The 27,282-nt window shown below is 44.0% G+C and overlaps 1 protein-coding gene and 1 long non-coding RNA gene across 9 annotated transcripts in view; one reads left to right on the plus strand and one right to left on the minus strand.

The window, feature by feature from the left end:
* LOC115638618 overlaps positions 1-20,707 on the minus strand; it is a 34,867-nt gene extending 14,160 nt beyond the window's left edge. For both annotated transcript variants that reach the window (XR_003997492.1, XR_003997491.1), the window contains exons 1-2: positions 20,064-20,707; positions 17,546-17,863 (exon numbers count right to left, since the gene is read on the minus strand). This is a non-coding gene — a long non-coding RNA (uncharacterized LOC115638618). The remainder of the gene's footprint in view (positions 1-17,545; positions 17,864-20,063) is intronic.
* The window catches only part of PACSIN2 (protein kinase C and casein kinase substrate in neurons 2), a 145,122-nt gene that overhangs the window by 110,158 nt on the left and 7,682 nt on the right, over positions 1-27,282 (plus strand). For 4 of the 7 annotated variants that reach the window (XM_030540321.1, XM_030540357.1, XM_030540368.1 and 1 more), the window contains 7 exons: positions 78-233; positions 9,016-9,191; positions 11,576-11,696; positions 12,874-12,879; positions 19,831-19,955; positions 20,719-20,835; positions 21,772-21,968. In XM_030540321.1, coding sequence (XP_030396181.1) covers positions 78-233; positions 9,016-9,191; positions 11,576-11,696; positions 12,874-12,879; positions 19,831-19,955; positions 20,719-20,835; positions 21,772-21,968 — 898 coding nt within the window. The remainder of the gene's footprint in view (positions 1-77; positions 234-9,015; positions 9,192-11,575; positions 11,697-12,873; positions 12,880-19,830; positions 19,956-20,718; positions 20,836-21,771; positions 21,969-27,282) is intronic. The other 3 variants (XM_030540339.1, XM_030540330.1, XM_030540349.1) reach the window with 3 other exon arrangements.

Here is a 27,282-nt window from a genome sequence, read left to right on the forward strand (position 1 = left end):
GTGAAGTTCTCATTCATACATAGCTGCTGCTGATTATTTGTAAATTGTACGAGACAGATTCAAAACTTCATTTGTAGGTGGAAGCTGCTAAGAAAGCATACCATGCAGCATGCAAAGAAGAGAAACTGGCTATATCCCGAGAAATGAACAGCAAAGCAGATCCAGCACTGAATCCAGAACAACTTAAGAAATTACAAGACAAAGTGGAAAAAAGCAAACAAGATGTGCTAAAGGTAAACTCTGTATACTAGTGTACTGTTCACATTTAACATTCTGTGCATGCTACTTTGCAAATCTCTGTGTATGGAATATATATACGGCAAACTGCAGTACAAGCGAGTGCAATGCTGGAGTGACAAACTCATTATATGGAGCATTTTAAATGATGATCCTTGTGCCAGAGCCACAGTGTTAGGAACACATACAACCCTCTCTCCACAGCATGTGGCAATGGCAGGTTTGTAACAATAACAATGGTAATAAATGAGCCTTACACAGTACTGTTGCTTTCAGTATCGCAGAGTGCGGGGGGAGAAAGGGAGTTCTAGGAGTTGGGTGAGGACTGAATTATCCTTTCAATTTAGGGGGCCATGAGCTGGGGGTAAAAAAAGCTGATCTACAACATGCAAATTGTCTTATTTGACTGCAGAATGTACCTCTTTAGCACAGTTAAATAGTGCATTAAAGGCAGTTGAGTCAAATTGATGCTATGTTAAAGAGTAAATGTATCTGTGAAATTTCCCCTACCATTTGCCCCATTTGGACATCCTCTACCCACTCAGACCCTCTCTGCTCTTTTCTTCTCTGCCTCTTTTGAGTGATTCCCTATATGGGGTGCCATTCTCTGGGGTGTAAAAAGGGAAAAAAGCAGCCCTTTCTTTCCTTGACCCACCTCAGGGCTCAGCATTACATTCTTGTAGCGATTTATTAGAACACTTACTACATCTATCTATAATGCTTCTGTACGTATTCAGAGCCTCACCTTTAAGTGTCTATATGTTCCCATTGAATTGACAGGACCAATAATGTTCACAGAACTATGTGAATTCCTACTTTATGTCTGTAAGTTGTACGATACAAAGACCTAGTCAAAGATAGATCAAAGAACCATACATTTAAAAGGGAAATCTAACTTGATTGATTTAGCTGGATCTTGTCAGTTTCTTGCATAACTTTTAAATATATTTTTGGTTATCACAATTTTTTGTGATTAGAGTGACTTTGTGTAAGGCACATCCCTGATGTGTGCTCAGTCTGTTGCTTATTTACTAAAAGGACACAAAGCAAGAGAGGCCCACCTCAGACTTTTTCTCCTGGAGCATTCTGAGCTTCTCCTGAATCTGAGAGAGAAGGACCCACAAAGCCTGATCAGGCTCCATCATCTAGTGCTCCTGTGAGCTGGGGCTCTACTTGGAGCTCCCGGGCTCTCTTTATTTAAAACATCAAACACTTCAACTACTAAGCCTGATAGAGCAGCTAAGACCTCCTCTACTCAATCATCATAAGGGGATGTGGGAACAGTGTCTTCCTAACAAACACAGGCCTAGGTCACCCACCCAGGGGCCTAGTAAAATGAGGCAAAAATCTCCAAGTCTTGCAGCCAAAAGGCAGTTCTGGCTTTGATATTTCCTCTGATATTCAGCACTGAACCAGTAAGAGTACCCACAGTACCTCCTGAAAGAGCAATCCACAGTTGACCTGGTACCAACCTCTGTATATTGATTTTGATTCAGTCAGTGCCCAGGACTGCCAGCTGCAGTGCAGATGCTTCTAGCACAGACTTCCTGTGCTGTCTGTACCAAGTGATTTTTGTGCTGACTGCACAGCCAGAATTAACCTTGATTTCTTTGTCTGCCTTTTGCCTCTGTTGCAGTGAGCTCTCTTGTTCAGGTTGTGGGCAGGATTTGAAATCACCATATGACACTAGACAGGTTAGCTCACCTTTTAAGGTAAGACTATTTGGTTGAGTCTTCCTTTCTGAGCACAGTAGGGAGGTATCGCGAGTTAAGAAGAGACAGATAATAGTAATGGGATTCGATCAGTAGAAATATAGATAGCTGGGTTTGTGATGACCAGGAGAACAACATAGTGAATTGCCAGCTGGATGCAAAGATTGTGGATCTCTTGAGATATCTAGATAGGCTTATGAGCAATCCTGGGGAGGAGCCAGTGATTATCATCCATATAGGCACCAGTGACATAGGGAAAGGTAACAGAGCGGTCCTGGAGGCTAAATTTAGGCTGAGGTCAGAGACTAAAGTCCAGGACCTCCATGGTAGCATTCTCTGACATTCTTCCAGTTCTACGCACTGGGTCAGACAGACAGACAAAATTGGAGGGTCTTAATGCATGGATGAGATGATGGTGTATTGAGGATGGGTTTAGGTATATTAGGAACTGGGGAACCTTTTGGGAAAGGAGGAGCCTCTAAAGGAACAATGGGCTCCACCTAAACCAAAAGAGAACCAGATTGGTGACATGTAAAATTAAAAATGTTGTAGATGAGGTTTTCAGCTAGGGGCTCGGGGGAAGTTGATGGGTGTGGGAGGAGCACATGGTTTGGACAAACATCCCTTAAGGGAGGATCTATTAATGGGGATTCTCTATAATCCTAGTAAAGAGGAGAGACTGGAAGTTGATAAAGTATAGGAACTGAAGAGAAACGGTCAAATGCAAAAGTCACATTCAATTATATTGCATAATGGCAGACAGCTAAACAATGAAAAATTGTATAAGTGCTTTTATACAAATGCTAGATGTCTAAATACTAGTAAGGGTGAACTTGAGTACCTGGTATTAAATGAGTATATTGAGATAATAGATATCACAGAAGCTTGATGGAATGATGATAATGATGGGACATAGTAATACCAGGGCACAAAATATATAAGAATGACAGAGTAGATCGTGCTGGAGGGGGGCATGGCACTATATGTGAAAGAAAGCATAGAATCAAATATAGTAAAAATCTTAAATTAATCCAACTGTACCATAGAATCTTTGTAGATAGAAATTCCATGCTTGAATAAGAAGAATATGGCAGCAGGAATATACTACTAACCACCTGACCAAGATGGTGATGGTGACTGTGAAATGGTCAGGGAGATTAGCAGGGCTATAATAATAAAAAACTTAATAATATTGAGGGATTTCAACTATCTCCACATTGCGTCCCCTCCTGAGAAGGCATGTACCAGTCAGAGATAAAATGTCTAGACACCATAAATGATTGCTTCTTGGAGCAGGTAGTCCTGGAACCCACAAGGGGAGAGGCAGTTTTTAGTCCTAAGTGGAGCACAGGATCATGGCCAAGAGATGCATATAGCTGAACCACTGTGTAATAGCAACCATAATATAATTGAATTTAAACATACTTGTGGGAGGAGGGGGATACCAAAAAGCCAACCACAGTGATATTTAACTTTTTTTAACTTTAAAAACTGGAAGTTAGATCCTACTGAGGAAAATAGAAAAGAACATAAATTCTGACAAATGGAGTGTAAAAGTATTGGGCTGGCCAAAAAAGAATTTGAAGAGCAACTAGCAAAAGACTCAAAAACTGGCAGCAAAAAAATGAAATACATAGAATCATAGATCATTAGGGTTGGAAGGGACCTCAGGAGATCATCAGAAGCAGGAGGCCTGTTAAACAATCAGTGGGGCCACTGGATAATCAGGATGCTAAAGGAGCTTTCAAGAAAGATGAAGCCGTTGTGGAGAAGCTGCATGAATTCTTTGCATTGGTCTTTATTGCTGAGGATGTGAGGGAAATTTCCACACCTGAGCCAGTCTTTTTAGATAAGACATCAGAAGAACTGTCCCAGACTGAAGTGTCAGTGGAGGAGGTTTTGAAATAAAATGATCAATTAAACAATAGTAAGTCTCCAGGACCAGATGGTATTCACCCAGGAGTTTTGAAGGAACTCAAATATGAAATTGCAGAACTACTATCTTTTAAATCAGCTTCTGATTGGAGGATAGTTAATATGACACCAATTTTTTAAAAAGGGTTCCAGAGGCAGTCCTGGCAATTACAGGCCAGTAAACCTAACTTCAGGACCTACTAAATTGGTTGAAACTATACTAAAGAATAGAATTATCGGATACACAGATGAACACAATTTTTTGGGAAAGAGTGAACATGGTTTTTGTAAAGGGAAATCATGCCTCATTAATCTATTAGAATTCTTTGAGAGGGTCAACAAACATTTGTACAAGGGTGATCCAGTGGATATAGTATACCTGAACTTTCAAAAAACCAAAGGCTATTAAGCAAAGTAAGTAATTATAGGATAAGAGGGAAGGTCCTCTCATGGATCAGTAATTGGTTAAAAGACAAGAAACAAAGGATAGGAATAAGTGGTCAATTTTCAGAATAGAGAGAGGTAAATAGTTGTTCTGCAGGAATCTGTACTTGAACCAGTGCTGTTCAACATACAGGAACTCCTCACTTAACGTTGTAGTTATGTTCCTGAAAAATGCAACTTTAAGCGAAACAATGTTTAGCGAATCCAATTTCCCCATAAGAATTAATGTAAATGAAGGGGTTACGTTCCAGGGAAATTTTTTTCACCAGACAAAAGACTATATATACACACATCGTATGAGTTTTAAACAAACAATTTAATGCTGGTACACAGTGATGATGATGATTGTGAAGCTTGGTGGAGGTGGAGGAGTCAGAGGGTGGGATATTTCCCAGGGAATGCCTTACTGCTAGATGAACTAGCAATTGACTGAGCCCTCAAGGGTTAACTCTCACAACACTCTACAAGGCAGCAGGAAAGGAAGGAGGGCAGCAGAGACACACACACTGTGTGTGAGGAAAAAATGCGCGTTTCCCCTATAAGTAGCTGACCCCAGGCTTAAGTACACTGCCATGTGAATTAAATCAGCTTGCTGAGACCTGAGACCACAGCTATTGCCTCGAAGCTCCCTCCGTCTGTTGTGTGTCCCCCCTACTCTATGGAAGTTGGGTAAGCGGGGTGCAGGAGTAGGGAGGAAGGGGAGACACCCTGACATTAGCCCCCTCTTCCCTCCCTCCCCTCATACAGCAAACAGGAGTCTCGGAGCAGCTCCAAGGCATAGGGCAAGAGCAGCACATGGCAATGGAGGGAGGGACAGCTGCTGCACAGGGACCTTACAGGATTGGGGAGCTGATGGGGCGGTGGGGCTGCTGGTCCTCCCTGGTTCCAACCACCCACCAGCTAGCTGCAATGGGCTGCTCTTCCTGCAAGCAGTGGACAAAACAGGCGGATGCCAAACAATGTTAGAAGGGAGCATTACACAACTTTAAACGAGCATGTTCCCTAATTGATCAGCAATTTAACATCGAAACAACATTAACGGGGAAGATTTTTAAATGAGGAGGTCCTCTACTCAGAATCATAAATGATCTGGAAAAAGGGGTAAATAGTGAAGTGGCAACATTTGCAAATGATTGAAAGTTACTCAAGACAGTTAAATCCAAAGCAGGCTGCAAAGAGTTACAAAAGGATCTCACAAAAATGGGTGACTGGGCAACAAAGTAGCAGATGATATTCAATGCTGATAAATGCACATTAATGCACATTAGAAAACATACTTCCAGCTATGCATACAAAATGATGGGATCTAAATTAGCTGGCATCACTCACAAAAGAGATCTTGGAGTCATGGCGGATAATTATCTGCAAACATCAGCTCGGTGTGCAGTGGCAGTCAAAGCTAACAGAATGTCAGTAAACATTGGGAAAGAGGTAAGACAGAAAATACCATAATGCCATTATATAAATCCACACCTTGAATACTGCTTGGCATTCTGGTCTCCCAATCTCAAAAAAGATATATTAGAATTAGAAAAGGGCAACAAAATGATTAAGGGTATGGAACAGCATCCATGTGAGGAGAGATTAAAAAGACAGACTGTTCAGCCTGGAAAAGAGATGACTAAGGGGGATATAACAGAGGTCTATAAAATCATGAAGGGTGCGGAGAAAGTGAATAGAGAAGTGCTATATACCCCTTCACATAACACAAGAACCAGGGGTCATCGAATTAAATTAGTAGACAGCATCTTTAAACAACATGAAGTATGTCTTCACACAACACACAGTCAACCTGTGGAACTTGTTGCCAGGGGATGTTGTGAAGGCCAAAATTATAACTAGGTTAAAAAAAGAACTAGAAAAGTTCATGGAGGACAAGTCCATCAATGGCTATTAGCTAAGCAACCCTGTGCTGTGTGTGTCCCTAGCCTCTAACTGCCAGAAGCTGGGACTGGACAGTTGGATGGATCACTTGATAATTCCCCTGTTCTATTCATTCTCTCTGAAGCACCTGGCATTGGCCACTGTCGGAAGACTGGCTACTGGGCTAGATGGACCATTGGTCTGACCCATTATGTTCATTCAGTTTTTTCACTCTTCCAAGCCGTACCGGTCTGACAGGGAATCCAGAAGTCTCCCTTACAAACACAGACCCCCTAGAATCTTTATAGGGAATGTTCACCTTAATATCTGCCCTCATGGCCTGCAGCCTCTTACGCATACAGTATGCAATCTTGGCCTTACTTGGCCCGTTAGGTTATGTAGTCAGCTAGGAAGTCTCACGCTACTGTCTTCTCTAGAGTAAGAGTTCCCTCCCTAACAAGATATCATAGGTCTACACAAGAGGGTCATTTGGTACAGCTTCACAACCTGCACCAGCAAGAACAGGACAGTGAGCATAAACACCTGCAGGAAATGGAAGAGTAACTGATTCCAGCAGCAATATCTTTTTCCTTACCAGACAAGAAAGGTTGTGCCTTCCACTTAGAGCCATCCAGATTAATTTAAAATCTGCCAAACTCACCTAGAGCACCTTCATGCTTAAGGCCTCCAAACTTCCCAAGCAGCTTACCTCCAAGTAAATGTTCTAGAACTCAACCATTAGCCTATTGTGCACAATGTTTCTAGCTGTGCTATGTGAATCAGCAACTGAAATAATGACTGAACACAACAGCAGTGTTTTGTCTACATAAAAGGAGTGGCATGGTAATCTCCCCCCTTCCTCTGCCAAGAAGCAGTTAGTCTCAAACTGGTGTATTCGACACTAAATAGTACCAGTGGCTCTGTATCTTGCAGGCTTACAGAACAGCCTAGTGAACCATCTCAGCAGGCAGTTTTCAGATGACCATGAGTAGAGGGCTGGATCCTGCAAGGGATCTTCCACAGGATATATAAGAATAGATCTTTTTTGCTACAGACTAGGACAAGAAATGCCACATTCTGGTTAAAGGGGGGCTGGCTGGTGCTGAGGCATTATGTTGGATTTTCTCTTTATGCCATGGGCACTGGAGATCATCTTCACCTACCTACAATCTAATACCAAGGGTCTGAAGAAACTCAATCAACTTTCATCAGTAATGATCATTCTAGTCCTAGCTTGGCCCAAACAGTTATGTTCTTTAGACCTAATGGACTTGTTATCACAGTTCCTGATCACAGTACCTGTTCTGCCTGACACGATCTCTCAAAACAAAGGTCAAGTGTAACCCAGACCAAGTATCTTTACCTCTGATAATGTAGGTGCTGACTATTAACTACCATTAAAAGAAGTTGTTCAGCTGAAATCCAGAACACCTTAGTGCATAGCAAAAACCACTCTACTAGATTAAGCTAATGGAAAAATCTCCTTTGGAAGCTCTAAGCTATTCAGGACTCTATTCAGGACTATCTTCTATCCGTAAACCATTCAGGACTATCCACTGGGTCTATAAGGGTACATTTGATAGCAATAGCAGCACATCACTTCCTGTTTCAGGGGTTGCATGCTATTTTCTTACCATATAGTTAATTTCTCAAGAGCCTCATTCATGTATTTCCCAGTTGAGGAATCCCCTCCTTCCTGGGATCTCAGCATGGTATTAGGTGGTTTAATGGGACCTTCTTCGAGCCCTAGCAACCTGCTTTTTATACCATCTATTCATAAAGAGTGTCTTTTTAGTTGCTGTAACATTAGCTTGGAGGATAGGAGAAATTCCACATGGCTGATCGACCTCACATGATGTTTCATAAAAACAAAGTAATTTAGACCTCAAACTAAGGATTTTTAACCAGAATTTTCTTTATATTTACTTAAATCAACAGATTCTGCCAGTTTTCTTCCCCAAGCCCCACAAACTAAGGGAAAGCTGAGCTGCATGACCTTGATGTGGCATGGGCTTTTTTATATTACCTGGACAGAACAAGACCCTTCAGGAGCTTCCCCGGGCTGTTTTATACCATTTGTAGATAGGGTTAAAGGTCAGGAAACATCCACCCAAAGATTGTCTAAATGGGTATCTGTATTAAATCATATGATGATATAGCTAAATTAGAACAATCCTTGCATGGATTCCATGACTCACCTTCCGTTCCTGCTATGGAGTCCTATACCATCTGGATTCTGAATTAGTGAACGAATTGAGAGATGGTTGGGCCTGCCCTTTGCCCTTGGGTGGTGGTGTGCAAAAGCATCCAGAGTACAGCCACAGCCCCAACAGATGCTGCTAGCCAAAATAATCTGATTTTGTGTGCATGGGGCATGTGTGTAGCAGAAGTGGAATCCACATGGACAGCATATTTTGTATCATAGTTACTGTAAGGTAACTGCTCTTTCTTGGCTTTTCTGATCTCATCTCCAAGTCAGCTGAATGTGACAGCTTTACAAATGTCTCTGGATGCTGGAACTCCTACATATGCACTTAGAATGCTTAAAGAAAATGGACTCTAGATAGCCTGGGTGATTTATATTCTCATTAGCTCGATTGCTTTCAACACTTTTTTACAAGATTTCATTACCTTGCAAATGAAAATAGCCCCCTCTTATGGCAGACTGAGCTGTTGCATAACATATAACCTAGAACAAATTAACTTTACTAAGATAAATAAAGCAGATGTTCCTATTATAGTCTCAATATTGTCTGTTACAGTATTGACCAGTTCACCATTCTGTGACCCTCATGTAATAGGCCATTAGTAACAGCAAGAACAACTTGCACTGCATCTTTTTCAGACAAAAGAAAAGTATGAAAAATCACTGAAAGACCTGGATCATGTTACACCTCAGTATATGGAAAATATGGAGCAGGTATTTGAACAGTGTCAGCAGTTTGAGGAAAAACGTCTGCGTTTCTTCCGAGAAGTGTTACTGGAAGTTCAAAAACACCTTGACTTATCTAATGATGTGAGGTAAATTTAAGACTGAAAACATTTCTTGCTAAAATTGCTTTAATGTGGCCATTAAATATTGTGCATCTAGTAAACTAGAGTTTACAATAGATTCTTTCTAAAGTATGTCTCTTTTATATGGCATTAAATCTTAAGATTCTAATAATTCAGTGTTAAGCCATTTCCATTATTTAATTAGTTTTGATCAGGATCAGATGTTGGGAAGAAGATGCTAATCCTGTAGACTTCTTTAAAATTTAGTGACTGAGATTTTTTTGTTCCACTCTTAATTAAGGTTTTCAGAAGTGAACACTTGCCAATTATTAGAAAGAAATCCTCTTCAGAATTTAATTTAGAATTTAGATTATAGTCTAGAATATAAAAATGGCAGAATAGAAAGTTACCATATATACTTGATCATAAGCCGGTTTGTTTATAAGCTGACTCCCCTAAAATGGATAAGTAAAAATGGAAATTTTTTATGACCCGTTCATAAGCCGACCCTATAATTCAGGAGCTGACAAACTTTGGATCCGAGGCCATCAGGATAAGCCGCTGGCAGGCTGAGACAGTTTGTTTACCTCAAGCATCCGCAGGCATGGAGGTAAACCTAAGTAAACAAAGTCTCCCAACCTGCCAGCGGCTTACCCTGATGGGCCGGGACAGCAACTGGTGGGGAAATTTTTTTTAGGGGCAGAAGTTGGGAGTCATGGGAGTAACCCCTGTGACCACCCACATGACTCCACCCCTAGCCCGGGACCCTCACACTCTCCCCTTCATATCCCTTCCCACCTTAGCTGGGGTGGGCCAGGTGAAGATGTGTCTGGCCTGGCCGGAGCTGCTCTGGCAGGCGGGATGGGCAGCACGGCCACAGCCTGCTCTGGCAGGCGGGGCGGACGGCATGGCCACAGCCTGCCAGCCCTGGAGCTGCAGCCACTTCAGAGGCTCGGGGGAGAGCAGCGTGGCCAGAAGTGGGGAGACTCTGGCCCTGCCTCTTCCCTTCTGGCTCTGCAGGCTGTGCTGCCTCTCCTTGCCCCCTCTGTTGGGGGGGGGGGGGAGAAGCTGTCTCACCTCTCCCTCTCTATACCTGTTCATAACCTGACCCCCTTCTCTGATGCTTCCCATTTTTACTAAAAAAAAAATTCGGCCTATGAACGAATATATACTGTAAATATGCTTTTAGTGGCTTGAAATAACACTTAGTTCTTGACAGGCTAAACTAGAATTCATTAATCTCAGACTACACAGATATGACTGCATAAACATGTCTGACACTAACTGTCAAAAGAACAAGACTGAAGTAGTACTAGAGATATTGAAACAATTTTCCATTTGAAATGGATTAAAATGTGAGGTAACTGTTTTAAAGAGAGTCCACTATCACTTGGGAACTTGTCCATATCTTTAATCTGAAGGCTATTTTTATACTTTTTATCTTGTGCAGATTACTATGTAATTGCTGACAAAATTGCCAGAAAATATATAGTGTAAGGCAGGAGTAGGCAACCTATGGCACGTGTGCCGAAGGCGGCATGTGAGCTGATTTTCAGTGGCACTCACACTACCCGGGTCCTGGCCACCGGTCCGAGGAGCTCTGCATTTTAATTTAATTTTAGATGAAGCTTCTTAAACATTTAAAAAACCTTATTTACTTTATATACAACAATAGTTTAATTATATATTATAGACTTATAGAAAGAGACTCTCTAAAAACATTAAAATGTATTACTAGCACGCAAAACCTTAAATTAGAGTGAATAAATGAAGACTCGGCACACCGCTTCTGAAAGGTTGCCGACTCCTGGTGTAAGGAAACATAATGGCCAATTATTGGGTTAATTCTTTGTATTAAAAATTTATACTCCTATTGACTATACTTTAAGATTTCTGGCATTTCAGGTTTTCTAGTTTAGCTTTTCCTAGTAAATATGTTTATGAATATAATTTACATTAGAATTCATTAGTTCTGCACTAAAACTATAATAAAAACCGTCTCCAGTCCAGTCTATGCAGGCTTGCTGAAAATTTGCATAAGTGGATTTTTAGACAAATATAAATGAGTTCATACAAAAACTGTTAAAACATTTATCACTTACAGTTTGCTAGCACTGATTAATGGTAACACAGAGGGTGGTGCATAAAATGACTTAACTCTAAAGGTTGTGTTTGTTTTATTTATCAAAAACTCAATAGCTGGGCTATATAGCTTTTCTTTTTATTTTGCCATTATTGCTAAGTTTTGCACAAGAATTTCATACAGATGTTTGTCCTACACCACAGAATGTGCAATATGGTGTGTTGGCTCATGTAAATCATGGTAAAAATATACATTTTTCTATTCTGATTAGTGGGTTTACCATAGTAAGTATATATATATTAAATGAGAAAACAAATTTGTCTTTTAGTTACAAAAATATCTATCGTGAATTGGAGCAGAATATCAAAACAGCAGATGCTATTGAAGATCTGCGGTGGTTTAGAGCTAATCATGGTCCAGGGATGTCAATGAATTGGCCTCAATTTGAGGTAAGAATTTACCCCTTTAAAAACCTGTTTTTTTATATATTTGGCTTTTTCCTTCTTTTCCTTAATGGAACAGTATTTTTGTCTAGTTTTTAAAAAGCTGAATATTCCTTGCCTCCCTATTTTTGTCTTAATTTTTTTAATAGTTTTTGGTCACTGAATCTCACACTTATGTGACTGACTAACTATCAGAGCTTTTTATGTCACTTTTGTGGGTGAGTTTATGCTGTGAACCATGCTTTAGCTGGCAGAACTGTCTCTCACTTCCAGATAAAAACATCCTGCATACTCTGTGCTATGGCTTGGACTATAACTCAGATCCCGTTAATATCAACAAGCAGCTAAATGAAGTAGAGAAGGCAAAGGCTTTGCTGTAAGAAAACAATAAGTTATTAGTAACTAGCCCACTTCTAAATCCATCCTGTTGAAGACTTGTACTTACTTTAGTGTTTAAAAACCCATGTAAAGGTCAAGATTTATTTTTACTTAATTTGTCTCCAACACCTTCTCAGAAAGCAGTAGTAAGTTTCACTATAAATTGTAATTGCTACTAGATGCCATTAATAGCATCCTGAAGACATTCTATGTAATTTACTCCATCTTCCTAATTATCTGTTTTATATACTGGAAACTAGTTCAAGTAACACAGGGCAGGAATCTGGACTGGATGTTGGCCATATAAACTTGTTTTGTAGTGGCTGTTAACATATTCTGTCCCCTCCCCCCGCCCTCTAAAATTGGTGCTAAAAGTATACTTAATGCAAAGGAGCTTTTTAAAAGTTTCAGCTAATTTGGGGGCACCAAGTTGATGGCATTAAAATGTCACTTTCCTCAGTAAGGGAACATTGGAGACACCAGGCTTGAGATCACTGCCTGGGAAAATGCATTTTAGCAGTATTAATGTGTTGTGATGTGTTCTCTTTTTTTTTTTTTAAATATCTTTTGGTGTTGTTTCCCCACCACCACCATCACCACATGGATGAAATGCTGATATCAGGATACTAATGGAGAGAGAGTGGGAAAGATCAAATTTAAGATAAAAATATTATGCTGTTGGGTTTCTTGGTGTGAATGCATGGGCTGTGCCAGGGCTTTTGATATATAAGATGCAGATACAAATATAACGTAAACTATTATTTTTCTAATAGAATAATATACTTCTTTCTTTACATGCAACAAGGATGAAGTAAGTAAAAAAAATTATGGTCATATTTTGAAATGTCTTACACAGTAAATATGATTTAAAGCAATGGTCCTAGTTAAGTTACGGTACTTAAAACTTCTAATTTATATCTATACAAAGTTGTTCAAAGAACTTGTCCTCCTATTGAAAACAAACTGATGTCTGCTTGTTAAGACTGATAGAACTTACTAATTATGTAAGCCAGGGGTAATCAATTTATATTTTGTCAAGGTTCAAATTTCTTGGTCAAGGTTAAGACCCCCAGCCAGCTCTCCTCCCCACACCTCTGCCAATTGCCCCCCCCACTCCCCAATCACTCGTTGGCTCCCCCCTCCCCCCCAAGACCAAATTTCTCTAAACTGAAAATGGGACACACGGGGTTGGCCTGCACCGCCTGGTGTTGCTGTTCTTCCCCCATCCCCAACATTCCTCTGTGCCCCCAATTAAGCCAAGTAGCAGAGATGGGGGAAGGGGGGAAGAGGACTGGGTATGGACTAGGATCTAGGCAACAAAGCAGAGTGTGAGTGTGTGGGAGTACTTTTAAGCTCAGAGCCAGGAGATGAAGCTATTGGACTATGATCCAGCTAGTGATGCAATGCCCCTTTGTGGGCTGGGATAGCAGAGGGGCAGGAAGGAGGCACTGGGTAGTGGGAGGGACCAAGGAGACTCCAGATACCAGCCCTAAAGAGATGGTGGGAGGCTCGGATGTGGCAGAAGTGGGTGACTGGAGGCAGACTGGGAAGGAAAGAGGCCAGTTGAGGATGGAGAGGGGCTGGAGAGGGCTCTGGGGACTGGCCTTGAAGGACGGTGGGTGGGGAGGACACGAGGGTGAAAGACTCTGGAGATCACTTGGGAGCAGGAGGCATGGGAGGGAGGGAGTCAGTCCCCAGAATGAGGAGCTGGGTGTGATCGGGGAGGGGTGGGGGTATTGGTCCCTGGAGTGAGGGGCTGGAGGCAGGGTGGGGTAGGGTCGGTCCCCGGAACGAGGGGCTGGGGGCAATCAGGGTGGGGGGCTGGTTCCTGGAGCAAGGGGTCTGGGTGGGGGGCAATCTGGGCACAGACTGAGAGGGGTAGTGGAAGGAGGTGGTGGACAAAATCCCCATGGGTGGTAGTGGTGCTGGCACCTAATCTACCTCAGTCCACTGGAGACTGGAGGTCTCCTCCAGGTGCAGGAGCCAGTTATCTCATCAGCAGCTGACCAGCTCCTCCAAGCAGCAGCTGCTGCTCTTCCTGGCCTCTTGGTGGGGAGGCTGATTGCTATTACTCCAGTAACCAGAGTTTGTGTCCAGTCAGGAGTACTGACCAGACATGGACAGGTCCCCTTTTTGACCAGACTTTTTGGTCGAAAACTGGACACCTGGCAACCATACTCCAGCCCCGGCTCAGCTGCAGCCTCCATTGAAAAGCATCTGAGTGGTCTGGATTTGTCCTCGGGTCCACCTATTGACTACCCTTGGTGTAATCCAGTGGTAATACCAGCATGTAGAGCTTTCAGATTCATTTTAAAACTTCACTTCATTTGAATGCCTATCTGAGTTCTTTTCCTTTTTGTACAACAAACCCAACTCTAGCTGCTTCTTTGAATTCTTGCTCATGTTGATTCCATCTTAGGTGTTCGTGGGCCCAGCTGTGGTGCCTTCTGGAGTATTGCACTCATGCTGTGGTATATCAGGCTGCTCCCGCCCTGTGCCCTCTCAATTCCTTCTTACTGCTCATGGTGGTCAGTTGGAGCGCCTCTGTTCCTTGCTTCGCAAGCTGTCAGAGTTTTTTTCCTCATATCTCAGCCTTGTGTAGATAGCTGTAAATAGTTCAATCATTTGTTAGTTAAATAGATGTTAAGGATTTAGTTAGATAGTGTCCCGGAGCATGAGACGACAAGGACTTTGCCCCAGGCAGGGCATGCCCCGGTCTCCAGGTTTTAAGCCCGGCTAAAGGTGAAGCAAGACAAAGCAACTGTTACCCTCATAGCCCAGGTGTGGCCTTGTCAACATTGGTTTGGCATGCTGCTGAGTCTTTTGACAGCCACCCAGCTGCAGCTGCCTCTTCAGCCAGATCTGCTGTTCCAGAACCACGACAACCTGCTGCATCCGAACCTGGCAACACTGCACTTGACAGATTGGCTACTGCGTGGCTAAGTATGGACGAACAAGAGTGCTCCACTGGTGTCCAACAGGGCCTGCTGGGCAGCAGGAAACCCTCCACCATGGCTACCTACATGGCGAAGTGGAAGAGGTTCACGTGTTGGGCCTCTGATGCTGAAGAGGCCCTGCTGCAGGAGATCCTGGACTATGTGCTGTATCTTAAGATCCAGGGCCTGTCACTATCTTTGGTCAGGGTACACCTGGCGGCCATTTTGGTGTTCCACCCTCCATTTCAAGGCAGGTCAGTCTTCGCCCATCTCATAACGGCACGGTCCCTGAAAATTTTGGAGCGCCTGGATCCGGTTCCCCCTTGGGACCTGAATCTCGTGCTGTCAAGGCTCATGGGCCCCTCTCTTTGAACCTTTGGCTTCCTGCTTCTCTCCTGGAAGGTTGTCATCTTGGTTGCTATAACTTCGACCTATAGGGTGTCCGAGATCAGGGTGCTCACATCAGAGCCGCCTTATATGGTCTTCTGTAAGGACATGGTCCAGTTGCATCCGCACCCCAGCCTTTCTGCCCAAGGTCGTCTTCCAGTTTCATACTGGTCAAAACCTATACTTACCAGTCCTTTGTCCAAAGCCTCATGCGATGGATGAGGAACGCAGGCTCCATACCCTGGACGTCAGATGGGTGCTTTACTTGTACATAGATAGAACCAAGCTGTTCCATAGGGCAACACAGTTGTTTTTGTTTCTGTTGCAGACAGGATGAAGTGTCGCCCAGTGTCTGTCCAGATAGTCTCGTCTTGGATCACAGCCTGCATCCGCTACTGTTATGAGCTGGAAAAGGTGCCCCCGCTGGCTATTGTGACGGCTCACTCAACTGGGGTGCAGGCATCATCGGCGGCCTTCCTCGCTCAGATGCCGATCCAAGAAATTTGTCAGGCTGCAACCTGGTCATCCACCCACCTGTTCTCATCGAATTATGCGCTGATCCAGCAAGCTCAAGATGATGATGGCTTTGGCAGAGCAGTGCTCCAATTTGCAAGACTGTGAACTCCAAGCCCACCTCAGAGGATTCTGCTTGTGAGTCACCTACAGTGGAATGGACATGAGCAAGCACTCGAAGAAGAAACAATGGCTACTCACCTTTTTGTAACTGTTGTTCTTCGAGATGTGTTGCTCATGTCCATTCCATTACCCGTCCTCCTGCCCCTCTGCTGGAGTTGTCGGCAAGAAGGAACTGAGAGAGCATAGGGCCAGCGGTGCCTGATATAGCGCAGCCCTCCAGAGGGTGGCACAGCCAGCCCTACGGATACTGCTAAGGCAAAAATCTCTGACCGAGCCCATGGGTGTGCACACACCTACAATGGAATGGACATGAGCAGCGTATCTTGAAGAACAGTTACAAAAAGGTGGGTAACCATTTTATTTTACCCAAAGGTGTGGTGGATGTAGAAGAAACCATAGAATGCTTTGCGAATTCAAGGTTTTCCCTAGTCTGTCCATTTTGTCCTTTGTATTACTGCAGTGTTGTCACTCAGTTCCTGCTTTGAATTAACATGCAATTCAGGATTGACTTTGCAGCTGTCTGTTGTGTTCAGCTCTTCACTCATACCTGACTACCTACTTATATGCCTTTAAATGCTCCAAAATATTGAGACATAAATACTTAAACACACAAAAATCATGGAGTTCCATGATCAAACTTTAGTCTTATTGATTTTTTTCTAGATATAAAATAATGGATTTTAGCAGTAGTAGCTCAAATGTATTGTATTAGGGAGTTGTACCTCAAGGACTTACACTGAAATGCAAAATCATCACATTTCATGCAATAGGTCACTTCTAAAATAGTTTATTTGTTTAACAAGTTGACTTTTCCACAGATCGTTCTTGACATGCTGCTTATCTTTTAAACTGAAACCTTGAAAGCTATGTATACTACTAGTGCCTGGCTGTTCTGTAGCAGTGGAAGAGCACTCTGTGTACTACCTGTAGAGTCTGTTTCTGTGGTTTCTCCCTTAATTTTAGACTTAGTGGCAAATGGATAGAGTCATCATGGGAGAGTTTGGCATTTTTAGAGGCAGAGAGATAGAATGTAAGCCTTCAATTGGCACAAAAATTAAATCAGCATATTGCTTCTGATATTGCCAGTGGTTCACTTTACTCTTAATTTCCTTGCTGATATCCAGGGTGCAAAGCTTTAATGTTTATGCTCTTTGTGCAGAACAGCTGTATTTATTCACATAAGCAATAGGTCCTTCAATGGCTGTTTCCTTGCAGACCCATAAGCTTGGTCATAAGAGAATTTTGGTGCTCTCACTTTTTAGAGAGAATTAAAAAAGGTATTCTGCTGCCACCTTCCTAAGCCTTATTTTGTTTATGTATCAAAGTTAAAGGTTTTTCTTTATGCATCTCAGTTGATGCACTACCATGTTTTGATAAGGCACAGTGAATTTCCGTCCCTTCTCTGTTGTGGGGGTTGGGAGTAGACGCCCCCTGTGAATGAGGAGAGAGGAAGGGGAGGTACTGAAGATTGTGGAGGCGGCTCCATGCAGGGAAGGAGGATCCTGGGTGGGTTCTTACCTGCTTCCTGGCCCATTCCAGCCTCTCTGGGTTTCATTCTCTGCTCCCCAGCCCAATTCTCGGCCTTATGGCTGCTGTTCAACCTTCTGGATCCTGCTTCGTGCTTCCTGGCCTGATCCAAATCCCCACCACAGCTGTTTGGGCCTCTCTAGGTCCTGATCTTGGGCCCCTTAGCTGTTGCTCCACCGCTTGTGTCCTTCTCGCATCAACCCCTCCAGGTGAGTTTATGCAGAGGCAGAAATCTCCACAATATTTCCCCTGTGGGGGACTACTCCCTTCCCTCCTGGCACCCCTGGGCTCTATAACTGTTTTTTAGAACTAGAAACAGACAAGGTGAGGGGAAAAAAGTAAACAAGAATTAGGTCTACTGTAAAACTGTAGGTTAAACATATGTCAAATATAGGGTATTGGAAAAGAAAAATGTATGTACCAGACTATAACATACTCCAGGGAAATTCTGCACAACTGTGGCGCAGCAGAAAAATGCCCCTCTCCTCCCCCCGCCCCCGGCAGATTCCACATGCTTCCTTGCAGAAAATGGTTTCTGTGGGGAAGCAAAGAGTACCTGCCACAGTGCAGACCCGTCTGTTCAGGTAGCTGTGGGGAGAGGTAAATCACTGAGAGGAGGGGGTCTGGGGATGCCCTGGCCACCCAGGGACATTAGTCCCAGCTGTGGGGTGGGGTAGGGGGAGGACGGAGATGAGTCCCATTCCCTCTTCCTTGCACCGAGCAGCCGGGGCTGGGTCAGATCAAGCCCCAGAAACTTCCTCTGGCTGCAGGAAGCTCTGCACCACGGGGCTTGGTGGAGGGGAGGCTCAGCTGGGGGGTTGTGTGCGGGATGGTCCGGATGCACAGCGGTTGGGCGGACAGGAAAGCAGCTCCTTGTACAGTGACCCCTCCCCCCACCCATGCACCTGCACACGCCTCCCTCCGTATCATGAGCCCCCCAAACCTCACCGTGCTAAGCTTCACTCCCTGTGTCAGGAGCCCGCCCCAACCAGCTGCACCACTCCCCCTGAATCCTAACCACCTTCATGTGGACTTCCCTGCAGAGTCCCATTCCGCCTGCACCAAGCCCCTGTGCATCCAGGTTCCCCCCTGCATCCATATCCCCATCGAGCTGCCTGCACCCAGATTGCACCTGGTACTCTTGAGGGAATTCTGCACCAAAAAATGTAAAGTTCTGCATATTTTAATTGTTAAAATAACACAATATAATCACACCATTTTCAATTATTTTGGTAATTTATTTCAAAATACCTGTCAGCAAATAATTGAAAATGGTGTGATTATATTGTGTTGTTTTGACAAATAAAATATGCAGAATTTTAAAATATTGTAGGCAGAATATTTTATTTCTTTGTTGCAGAATATTTAATTTTTTTGGCTCACAATGCCCTCAGGAGTATATAACAAGGTTAAAAAATGAACTAGATAAGTTTGTGGAGGATAGGTCCATCAGTGGCTATTAGCCAGGATGGGCAAGGATGGTGTCCCTAGCCTCTGTTCGCTAGAAGCTGGGAATGAGAGACAGGACAGATCACTTAATGCTTACTTGCTCAGTTCATTCCCTCTGGGGTACCTGGTATTGGCCACTGTCAGAAGACAGGATACTGGGCTAGATGGACCTTTTGGTCTGACCCAGTATGGGTATTCTTATGTTAGCAGTTTTCTACTGTGAACCACTAGTGCTTTGAAAAAAGTTTGCTGGCTCCACCTTGTTTCCAGCTGTAATATCACATCATATTAAGACAGCTAAAAATATTTTAAATCTTTTTTTTCCAGTGACTTCCTATTCACAATCTGAGATTTCTGCTAAGTGGTTAGAGAGCCCCCAATACTAAGTTTTATATAGAATTAATATTTGTATGCTGAACAAAATATACAATAAACAACTAAGTGAACAGAAACTATAACTTATCTATATATACCTATGATTATCAGTTGCACCAACTGCCTCTCGCCTGGTCTTAGTTCAAGTGACCACCTCAGGTTAAAGCTGTTAAATACTGAGTGGCTTTCATGGTGTTGGGCCTGGTTTAAGAGGCTGTGAGAAGTATGGATGTCCTCAGGACTCCAGCAGGGATGCACAGATCCCTCTGAGTGGATGGTAAGAGAAAGAAGAGAACAAATCTAAAAATAAAGTTGAAATATTTTAAAGTCTTTTTTATTCTCATTGCATACACAACTGATGAACTGCCTTAGTATAACTTAATTTCAACATTAGATATTATGCTGCTGATTAGGTTAAACTCTCACTAGCTTCTTTTGCATTCATTTTGCAGGAGTGGTCTGCAGATTTCAATCGTACTCTCAGTAGAAGAGAGAAGAAGAAGGCTTCAGATGGAGTGACTCTAACTGGTGTCAACCAGACAGGAGATCAGGCTTTGCAGCATACCAAGCATAGCAGGTAGAACTTTTTTTATGTCCGTGAGAGACAAAGGCTGAAATAATAATATGAAAGAATGGTATCTTGAAGTACATTAGGTGGATACAGGTCAGAAATTTCACTACTCACCTAGGTAAAGGAACTATGGTTCTCTTGTCTCAGAACAGGACTTGGTGGTTTGCAATTCTGTGGATAGGGATAGGGAACAATTTCTGTGGATAGGGAACAAACAGAAAAGTCCTTAAATTTCAGCTTTTTGAAAGGGTTGTGTGCCTGCAAGCTCATTGAATACTTTGGTTTTATCTTATTTTTGTGGTGATCAGCATAGTTTTATCTGTCCTTCAGCCTGGAATTGGAAGAAACCAAACTTCAACTGAAGCTGAACTTTCTCTTAGGTGGCTTTTTGTGAATTTAAGTAAAAAAATGTGTTCTGTCCGTTCCAAATGACTATATTAAATAGATATATTGTCTGCTTTGACAGCTTATTACTATAATAGTCAAATTACGCTGAGAGATCTACTGAGCTTTTTGATAAATCTGGAGACTTAAGTCCTTTGCAAATTCTTCACAGCTTAGAGGGAAAAAAGTATTATACTTAAGGGTATAATATTTATGTGTAGTGCTTTTTGAGGCCCCTTGTACTGTTCTAAGGGACCCAAGCAATGTGCTTGACTGGAACAGGGTAACTGCTAGGTAGCTCATTTTTTAGTGTGACACTAATTAAATATACATATAAATTCATGAGCTGATAGGGTCACCTTAATGCTTTTTCTCTCCCAAATAGCCATCTTAGTGTCCCGAGTAATACAGTGCAGTCATTACAATCAAGTTACAATCCCTTTGAAGATGAAGATGATACGGGGAGTACTGTCAGTGAAAAGGAGGACAATAAAATCAAAAAGTTGGTGAAAGAACATTTTTTAAATTGTTTTCACACTTGCTCTTTCTCTATCCAAGGTTTCCAATTTTGGGTTTCTACAAAGGCACCATATTGTAGAATGCATGGCAGTTCTTAGGAGAAGTCATATAAGCAACATTGTAAACCTAACTTTTCTTTTTCTAACAGAGATTGTGTATGTTGCCTTAATCTTCTCTGGTTTGAAACTATACTGAGGTTATTGGCAGTTGGTAACACAACTTACTAGTTGCTTTTGTTCTCATTTAACTGTCTTAAAATATGTGAACTCTGACAATCTGCTGTGAAACTACTGCTGGAGCTTTTCTGCTGTGTGTACACTCACTGGACAAGTCCACTTTTAAGACTTTCTCTCCACTTAATACTGTCTCAATTACCTGTTTCATTGTACCAGTCCTGGTGTGTCATATTATGTGCATGTCATGTGCACACTTAACAGTTGCCTTTTCTTTAACTATAAAAAACTACTGGCTCTAAAAGTATTGTTCTAGAACAGTGTTTCTCAACTGGTGCATTGTGACCTGTGGGAGGTCACAAAAAGCAATTAGGTGCTTGAGAGGCACTGAAAATTTTAAATCTGAAGCAAAGAAAATCTTGTCTCTCTACTACCTCTGCACACCCTCATCTTTCAAAGTCTAGTGTTCTTTGTCTCTCTCAACAAACAAATAATATAGACTTACCACTTTTTACTCTTTTATAGTAAATATAAGGGGTTGCAAAAAAAAATTGACTTTATTTAAAGTGTCACCAACTTAAACATGTTAAGAAACACTACCCTAGAAATATAAAATTTTGAAAAATTAGCTCTGATGTATAAACCATTAAGTTTATACTTAACTAGATAAGACTAGTATTATGGTGTTGGTGAATGTAATCTCAGTTAATGTTTTAAAATAAACTACAATTTTAAATTGCTTTTAGCGTTAGCAGCTCTGAGAAAAACCAAAGCTACCCTACAGAATGGTCTGATGAAGAGTCTAGCAATCCGTTTTCTTCCACTGATGCAAATGGAGATACAAACCCATTTGATGAAGATGCCTCCCCTGCCATGGAGGTGAGAGTACGAGCACTGTATGACTATGAGGGCCAAGAGCATGATGAACTCAGCTTTAAGGCTGGTAAGTTTACTTCATTCACTTAAAATGTTTGTCAGAAGGGAAACATGAGGAAGTACCAGAAGAATGTGGCTTTCTCACCTCTTCTGGGTACTGTGAGAACTGGGATTTTTACCAACCAACATTTCAGCTCTAAACCAAGTTCACATTACAGTAGAGGGTTTATCTACAAATGATCCATCCTCCTGTCTACAAACATCTCTTCATCCTAGAAGTGTTAGCAGTGCCTCTCATACCTTGCAGGTGCAGGGAGCACTAGCTGCCAGGAAGGAAGCTTTCTTGAAGTGAAGGGGGATATTGTGAAACTAATTCTCTCTCCTTCATTGGGGTGGTAGCTGCTGTTACTACTTGGTCGTCCCCCTAGTATCGCCAACCCTTGAAAATAAGAAATCGCAAGACTTTGCCAAAAAAAAATAAAAAAATTAAAAAAAAATCACAAGATGAGTGTGAATCATGACGTTTTGGGGCGGGAGGGGGGGAGTTTGCTCTGTCTTTTTAAACAGCTCTAACCGGAAGTATCCTTTTTCCTTCCTGCTTCCCCACTGTGCACATTTTTAGGTTAAAAATTTAACATTAAATTATGTGCACAGGCTAAGAAAGTTTTCTTCCTCTTCCCCCTAGCTGGGAAAGACAATTTCCCCCCATCCTCCTCCTCCTCCTCTGTCACCCTCTATCCAAAGTGCATCATAACCCCCTTTTAATGGGGTCACCAGGGCCAGTGCTAGACTTGCTGAAACCCAAGGCCCACTGTGCAGGGCTGAAGCCAAAGCCCAGTGGCTTCTGTTCTGGGCAGTGGGGCTTGGACTTCGGGTTCAGCTGCCCAAGGCTGAAGCCCTCTATGGCGTCGTGTAGTAATTTTTGTTGTCAGAAGGAGGTCACAGTGCAATGAAGTTTGAGAACCACTGCTCTATCCTCTGAGGTCATCCTTTGGGTATACTCTCTCCAGATGTCTCCCGTGCTTGCTGGGGTACTGCTGTCCACTCCTGAGCCATGAGCCCATCCCAGCAACAAAAGGAAGGTTGGAGAATGTAGCTGAACTTGCAGGGAACTGCAGTGTGGGAGACATGCTTTAGTCCATTTTCACCCCAACACACACACAGACAAATAGCTCACTTGCTTTGGTTAACAGTGCAGCACTTTAAGCAGATCGGTGCAAGCTGGAGGTGCTGCCGACTCTGGCTGGGGTTCTTTTCTGGTATTTCCTGCAGCTGTGTTAACCTGGCAAGGTGATTTCTTGTTCGTTCAGCACAGGAGTGGAGAGCTTGAAACACTGCAGGAAGAACCTAAGAGCAGTAGCCTTCAGTGGTGGCAGGTTGAACTGTATCAGAGCTGCTAGTTCAGGCTGTAAAAACCAACAGCTGGTGCAGCATCCAGGCCTGTATTTTTACAATCAGCTCAGTCAGAATTCCTGAGATGATTGCTGTTGACTTGTGAGCAGCTTCTAAAAAAGATGCAGAATTACAGCTTGCAAAAATGAGATTTGGCCATCTTTCTTCCCATTCCCTCAGTGTCTGCTTCTTCCCTCAGTGCCTGTGTGTGGCCCTTCATTCATTCTTTGATGGCTCACTTGGTGCATTAGGTTACAAATGGGAGGAATGAGATGAAGTTAAAAATTTGGAAAGCTTCTGTTTTTTCTAATTTCAAGTTAATCAAATCTTATTATGTTCAACTACAGTGAATACAATGAGTACATAGCTGGGTTGTTCTTGCTAAAATGTGCAGCCATAAAATAGTTAATATTGATGCTAACTAGTGGCCATTAGTTAACCCCCTCCCCTCAGGGAGATAGGAAGTTTTCAGAGCTGCTGTTTCAAACTGTTTGTCCCCAGTTTCAATTAAGGCTATGTTAAGACATATTCAGAATAGAAACGTTGGACTGGAAAAGACCACCTGGGTTATAGAGTCCAGTTACCAGCTATCATAGGCAACTACATCATATAACCCCATTGAACTTTTCAAGCTCCATCTTAAAACTATTTAGGTTGTTGGCCCACACTAGTCCTGTTGGGAGGCTCTTCCAGAACCTCACTCCTCTGATGGTTTGGAACTTTCTTCTAATTTTCAACCTAAATCTGTTCATGGCCAGTTTATACCCCTTTGTTCTTGCACTGACATTACCCTTTACCTGAAATACTCCATCTCCCTTTCTGGCATTAACTCCCTGATTTATTTATAGAGAGCAGTTGTATTCCTTTTTAATCTTTTTTTTGCTAGGCTAAATAAAACAAACTCTCTTAGTCTCATCTCACAACATAGGTTCTCCATTCCCCTGATCCATCCTTGTAGGTCTTCTCTGCACCTGTTCCAATTTGAATTCATCTTTCCTGAACATGGGTAACCAGATGAGGTTCTACTGGTGTCTTGTACAATGGCATTAATATTTCGCCATTCTCTACTGGAAATATCTCACCTGAGACACTCTAAGATCGCAGTTGTCTTTTTCATAGCCACATGACATTGGTGGCTCATAGTCATCCTGTGATCAGCGAATTCAACCAGGTCTTCTCTTCTGGCATTTCCAAATGAGACCCCAGCTTACAGCAGGAATTTTTGTTGTTCTTCGAGTGCTTGCTCATATCCATTCTAGTTAGGTGTGTGTGCACCGTGTGCATGTTCGTCGGAAGATTTTTACCCTAGCAATACTCGGTGGATTGGCTGGGCGCCCCCTGGAGTGGTGCCGCCATGACACCGGAGCTCCTCAGTTCCTTTTTACCTGCCGTGTCGGTTGTTCCTGCTGACTCAACTGCCCCTCAGTTCCTTCTTACCGCCCGTGTCGGTCGTTGGAACAGTGGAGTGCGGTTTTACTGACCTCCACCTCCCTAGCTACTTATAGTTCTCTAGTTATTTTGTTGTGTATATAATTATAGTTAATTTTTGTTGTTCATAGTTAGTGTATAGTTAAGAGGTGTTCGGGGATTAGCTCCTTCCCCGCACCCAGTGCCGGAGCCCATGGCCGGTTCACCGGGTTTCAAACCGTGCTCGGCCTGTCGTAAGCTGATGCCGACAGGAGATCCACACGATTCCTGCCTTAAGTGCCTCGGGGAATCTCACTTGACAGATAAGTGTCGCATTTGCAAGGCTTTTAAGCAGAGAACAAAAAAGGAGCGGGGCTTTCAGCTAAAGCAGCTCCTCATGGAGGTGGCTCTTACCCCTCCGCCTTCGGCACCGAGCGCTGGTCAATCGGCGGGCAGAAGCACTTCCTCGGCACTGGACCGCGCCGGTACTGCCAAGGCCTTTTGGCACCGGCCGTCGCTGGCACTGAAGTCGACTCGACACCACTCCCTCTCCCTGAGGTCGAGAGAGCCTAAGACTCCTGCTGCTTCTGTGCCACTGCACCGCAGCCAGAGAACTCGTCAAAGTCGTATCGCCCGGCACCGACACCTGCCACAGCACCGACGACATTGGCACCGTCGATTCCAGTCCCATGAGGGCTGTTGAGTCCGGTGCCTGTCAGCTCCCCGGCACGAGCCGTGGTTGAGCTTACTATTCCATCCACGCCGGAGACATTCTCAACGGTGAGGAATCTGATTGCCATGACAGAGGCGACGCTGCCTTAACCCCCGGCACCGCATTTGTCAAGTAATCAAGTAATACAGTTTGACAAGTGTCAAGTAATACAGTCTATCGGCAAGCCTTGATAAGACCATCCTCTGTCAGCACAGCAGAGCGGCACCATCCATGATCATGGTCCCGCAGACGTTCCAGGTCCCGTCAGCGCTCCCGACGCCACTTGCAGTCCCGGTACCGTTCTCCTCCTCAGTACTGGTCGCACTCGGAGCACCGGTCGGTATCCTGTTCGCCGGCCCGCTACTCTCGGCACCGTTCCAGCTCCTGGCACCGCTCCAGGCACCGTGACTCCCGTAGCTGCTCTCGACTTCGAGCCTCGAGATTTCAGTCGACCTCTCAGCACTGCTCTGGTCGCAGGTCCTGATCTCGTTCCCGGTACTGGTATGCCTCCCGGTACCGGTCCCTGGTGCCGAATAGCGCAAGGTCTGCTAGAGACAGACTCTGCCCAGGGCTTTTCAGCACCTCCATGGCCATGCAGACATGCATCAGTGTCCTCCCACGCAGACAGCTCTTATGCTCAGGACCGCGATTCTCATGTGCCCACCAGAGTCTTCCAAGAGACCCAGGCCCAGGACCAAGGCCCCCATCAGTGGTCTTTCTGGACCCCTTGGGCGTACCACCAGGCCCAAGGCGTACCAGTAGTTCCGTCCCGCTCTGTCTCATCAGAGCACCGAGTGCCAGAGGCGACGGTTAGCCATCCCCCTCCGACTGCCGCGGACGAAGCCCCAGTTCACCCACTGGACTCCCAGGTTCCACTGGAGCAGGAGGTTGCCCAAGAGCAACAGGCCACACAGGACCCGCTCGTCGCCGGCATCTCATCTTCCTCTTCTCTAGATGAGGCGGTGGCAGGAACATCCTCCTCGAGCCCTCCTCCAATCGACCTGAGAGCCCATCAGGACCTCCTAAGGAGGGTAGCACTCAATATGAACCTCCAGGTGGAGGAGGACCCGGTAGTGGACATTCTATCGGCGGATGCCCCCACTAGAGTGACCCTACCATTCATTCGGACCATCCAGGTGAATGCCGATACTATATGGCAGTCCCCAGCCTCTATCCCTCCTGCGGCCAGGGGAGTCGAGTGTAAATATATGGTGCCCTCTAAAGGGTACGAGTACTTGTATGTCCATCCTCCTCCCTGCTAACTAGTCGTCCAGTCTGTTAATGAGGGAATGCCACGGCCAGCAGGCACCAGCCCCAAAATCGAAGAAGGCTATGCGAGGTGTACTTGGCAGGGGCCCTACAGCTCCGGGTGGCAAATCAACAAGCCTTGCTTAGCCACTATAATTATAACACCTGGGTGGCGGTGAGTAAGTTTACGGAGCTTCTCCCTCAAGACGTCCGCCAAGAGTTTGCTGCCCTCTTGGAGGAAGGGAAAAAGGTGGCCAGAACTTCCTTCCAGGCCTCGTTGGATGCAGCAGACTCAGCAGCCAGGACTCTGGCCTCGGGTGTTGCCATGAGGCGCATCTCATGGCTTCAGGTTTCAAACCTCCCACCGGAGCTGCAGTATACCATCCAGGACTTACCATTTGATGGTAAAGGCCTCTTCTCGGAAAAGACTGACCCCAGGCTGCAAAGCTAGAAGGACAACAGGGTCATAATGCACTCTCTCGGCATGCATATGCCGGTGACCCAACGCAGGCCTTTCTGTCCCCAGCCTCACCGCCCATACTCTGTGCCTAGACAAAGACAGGACTTTGGCAGGTGGTGCGGCAGAGGTGGTCGCAGATGACCGTCAGGACCCCAAAGGGGC

Source organism: Gopherus evgoodei, chromosome 1, assembly GCF_007399415.2.
Source record: "Gopherus evgoodei ecotype Sinaloan lineage chromosome 1, rGopEvg1_v1.p, whole genome shotgun sequence".
NCBI classification, from domain to species: Eukaryota; Metazoa; Chordata; order Testudines; family Testudinidae; genus Gopherus; species Gopherus evgoodei.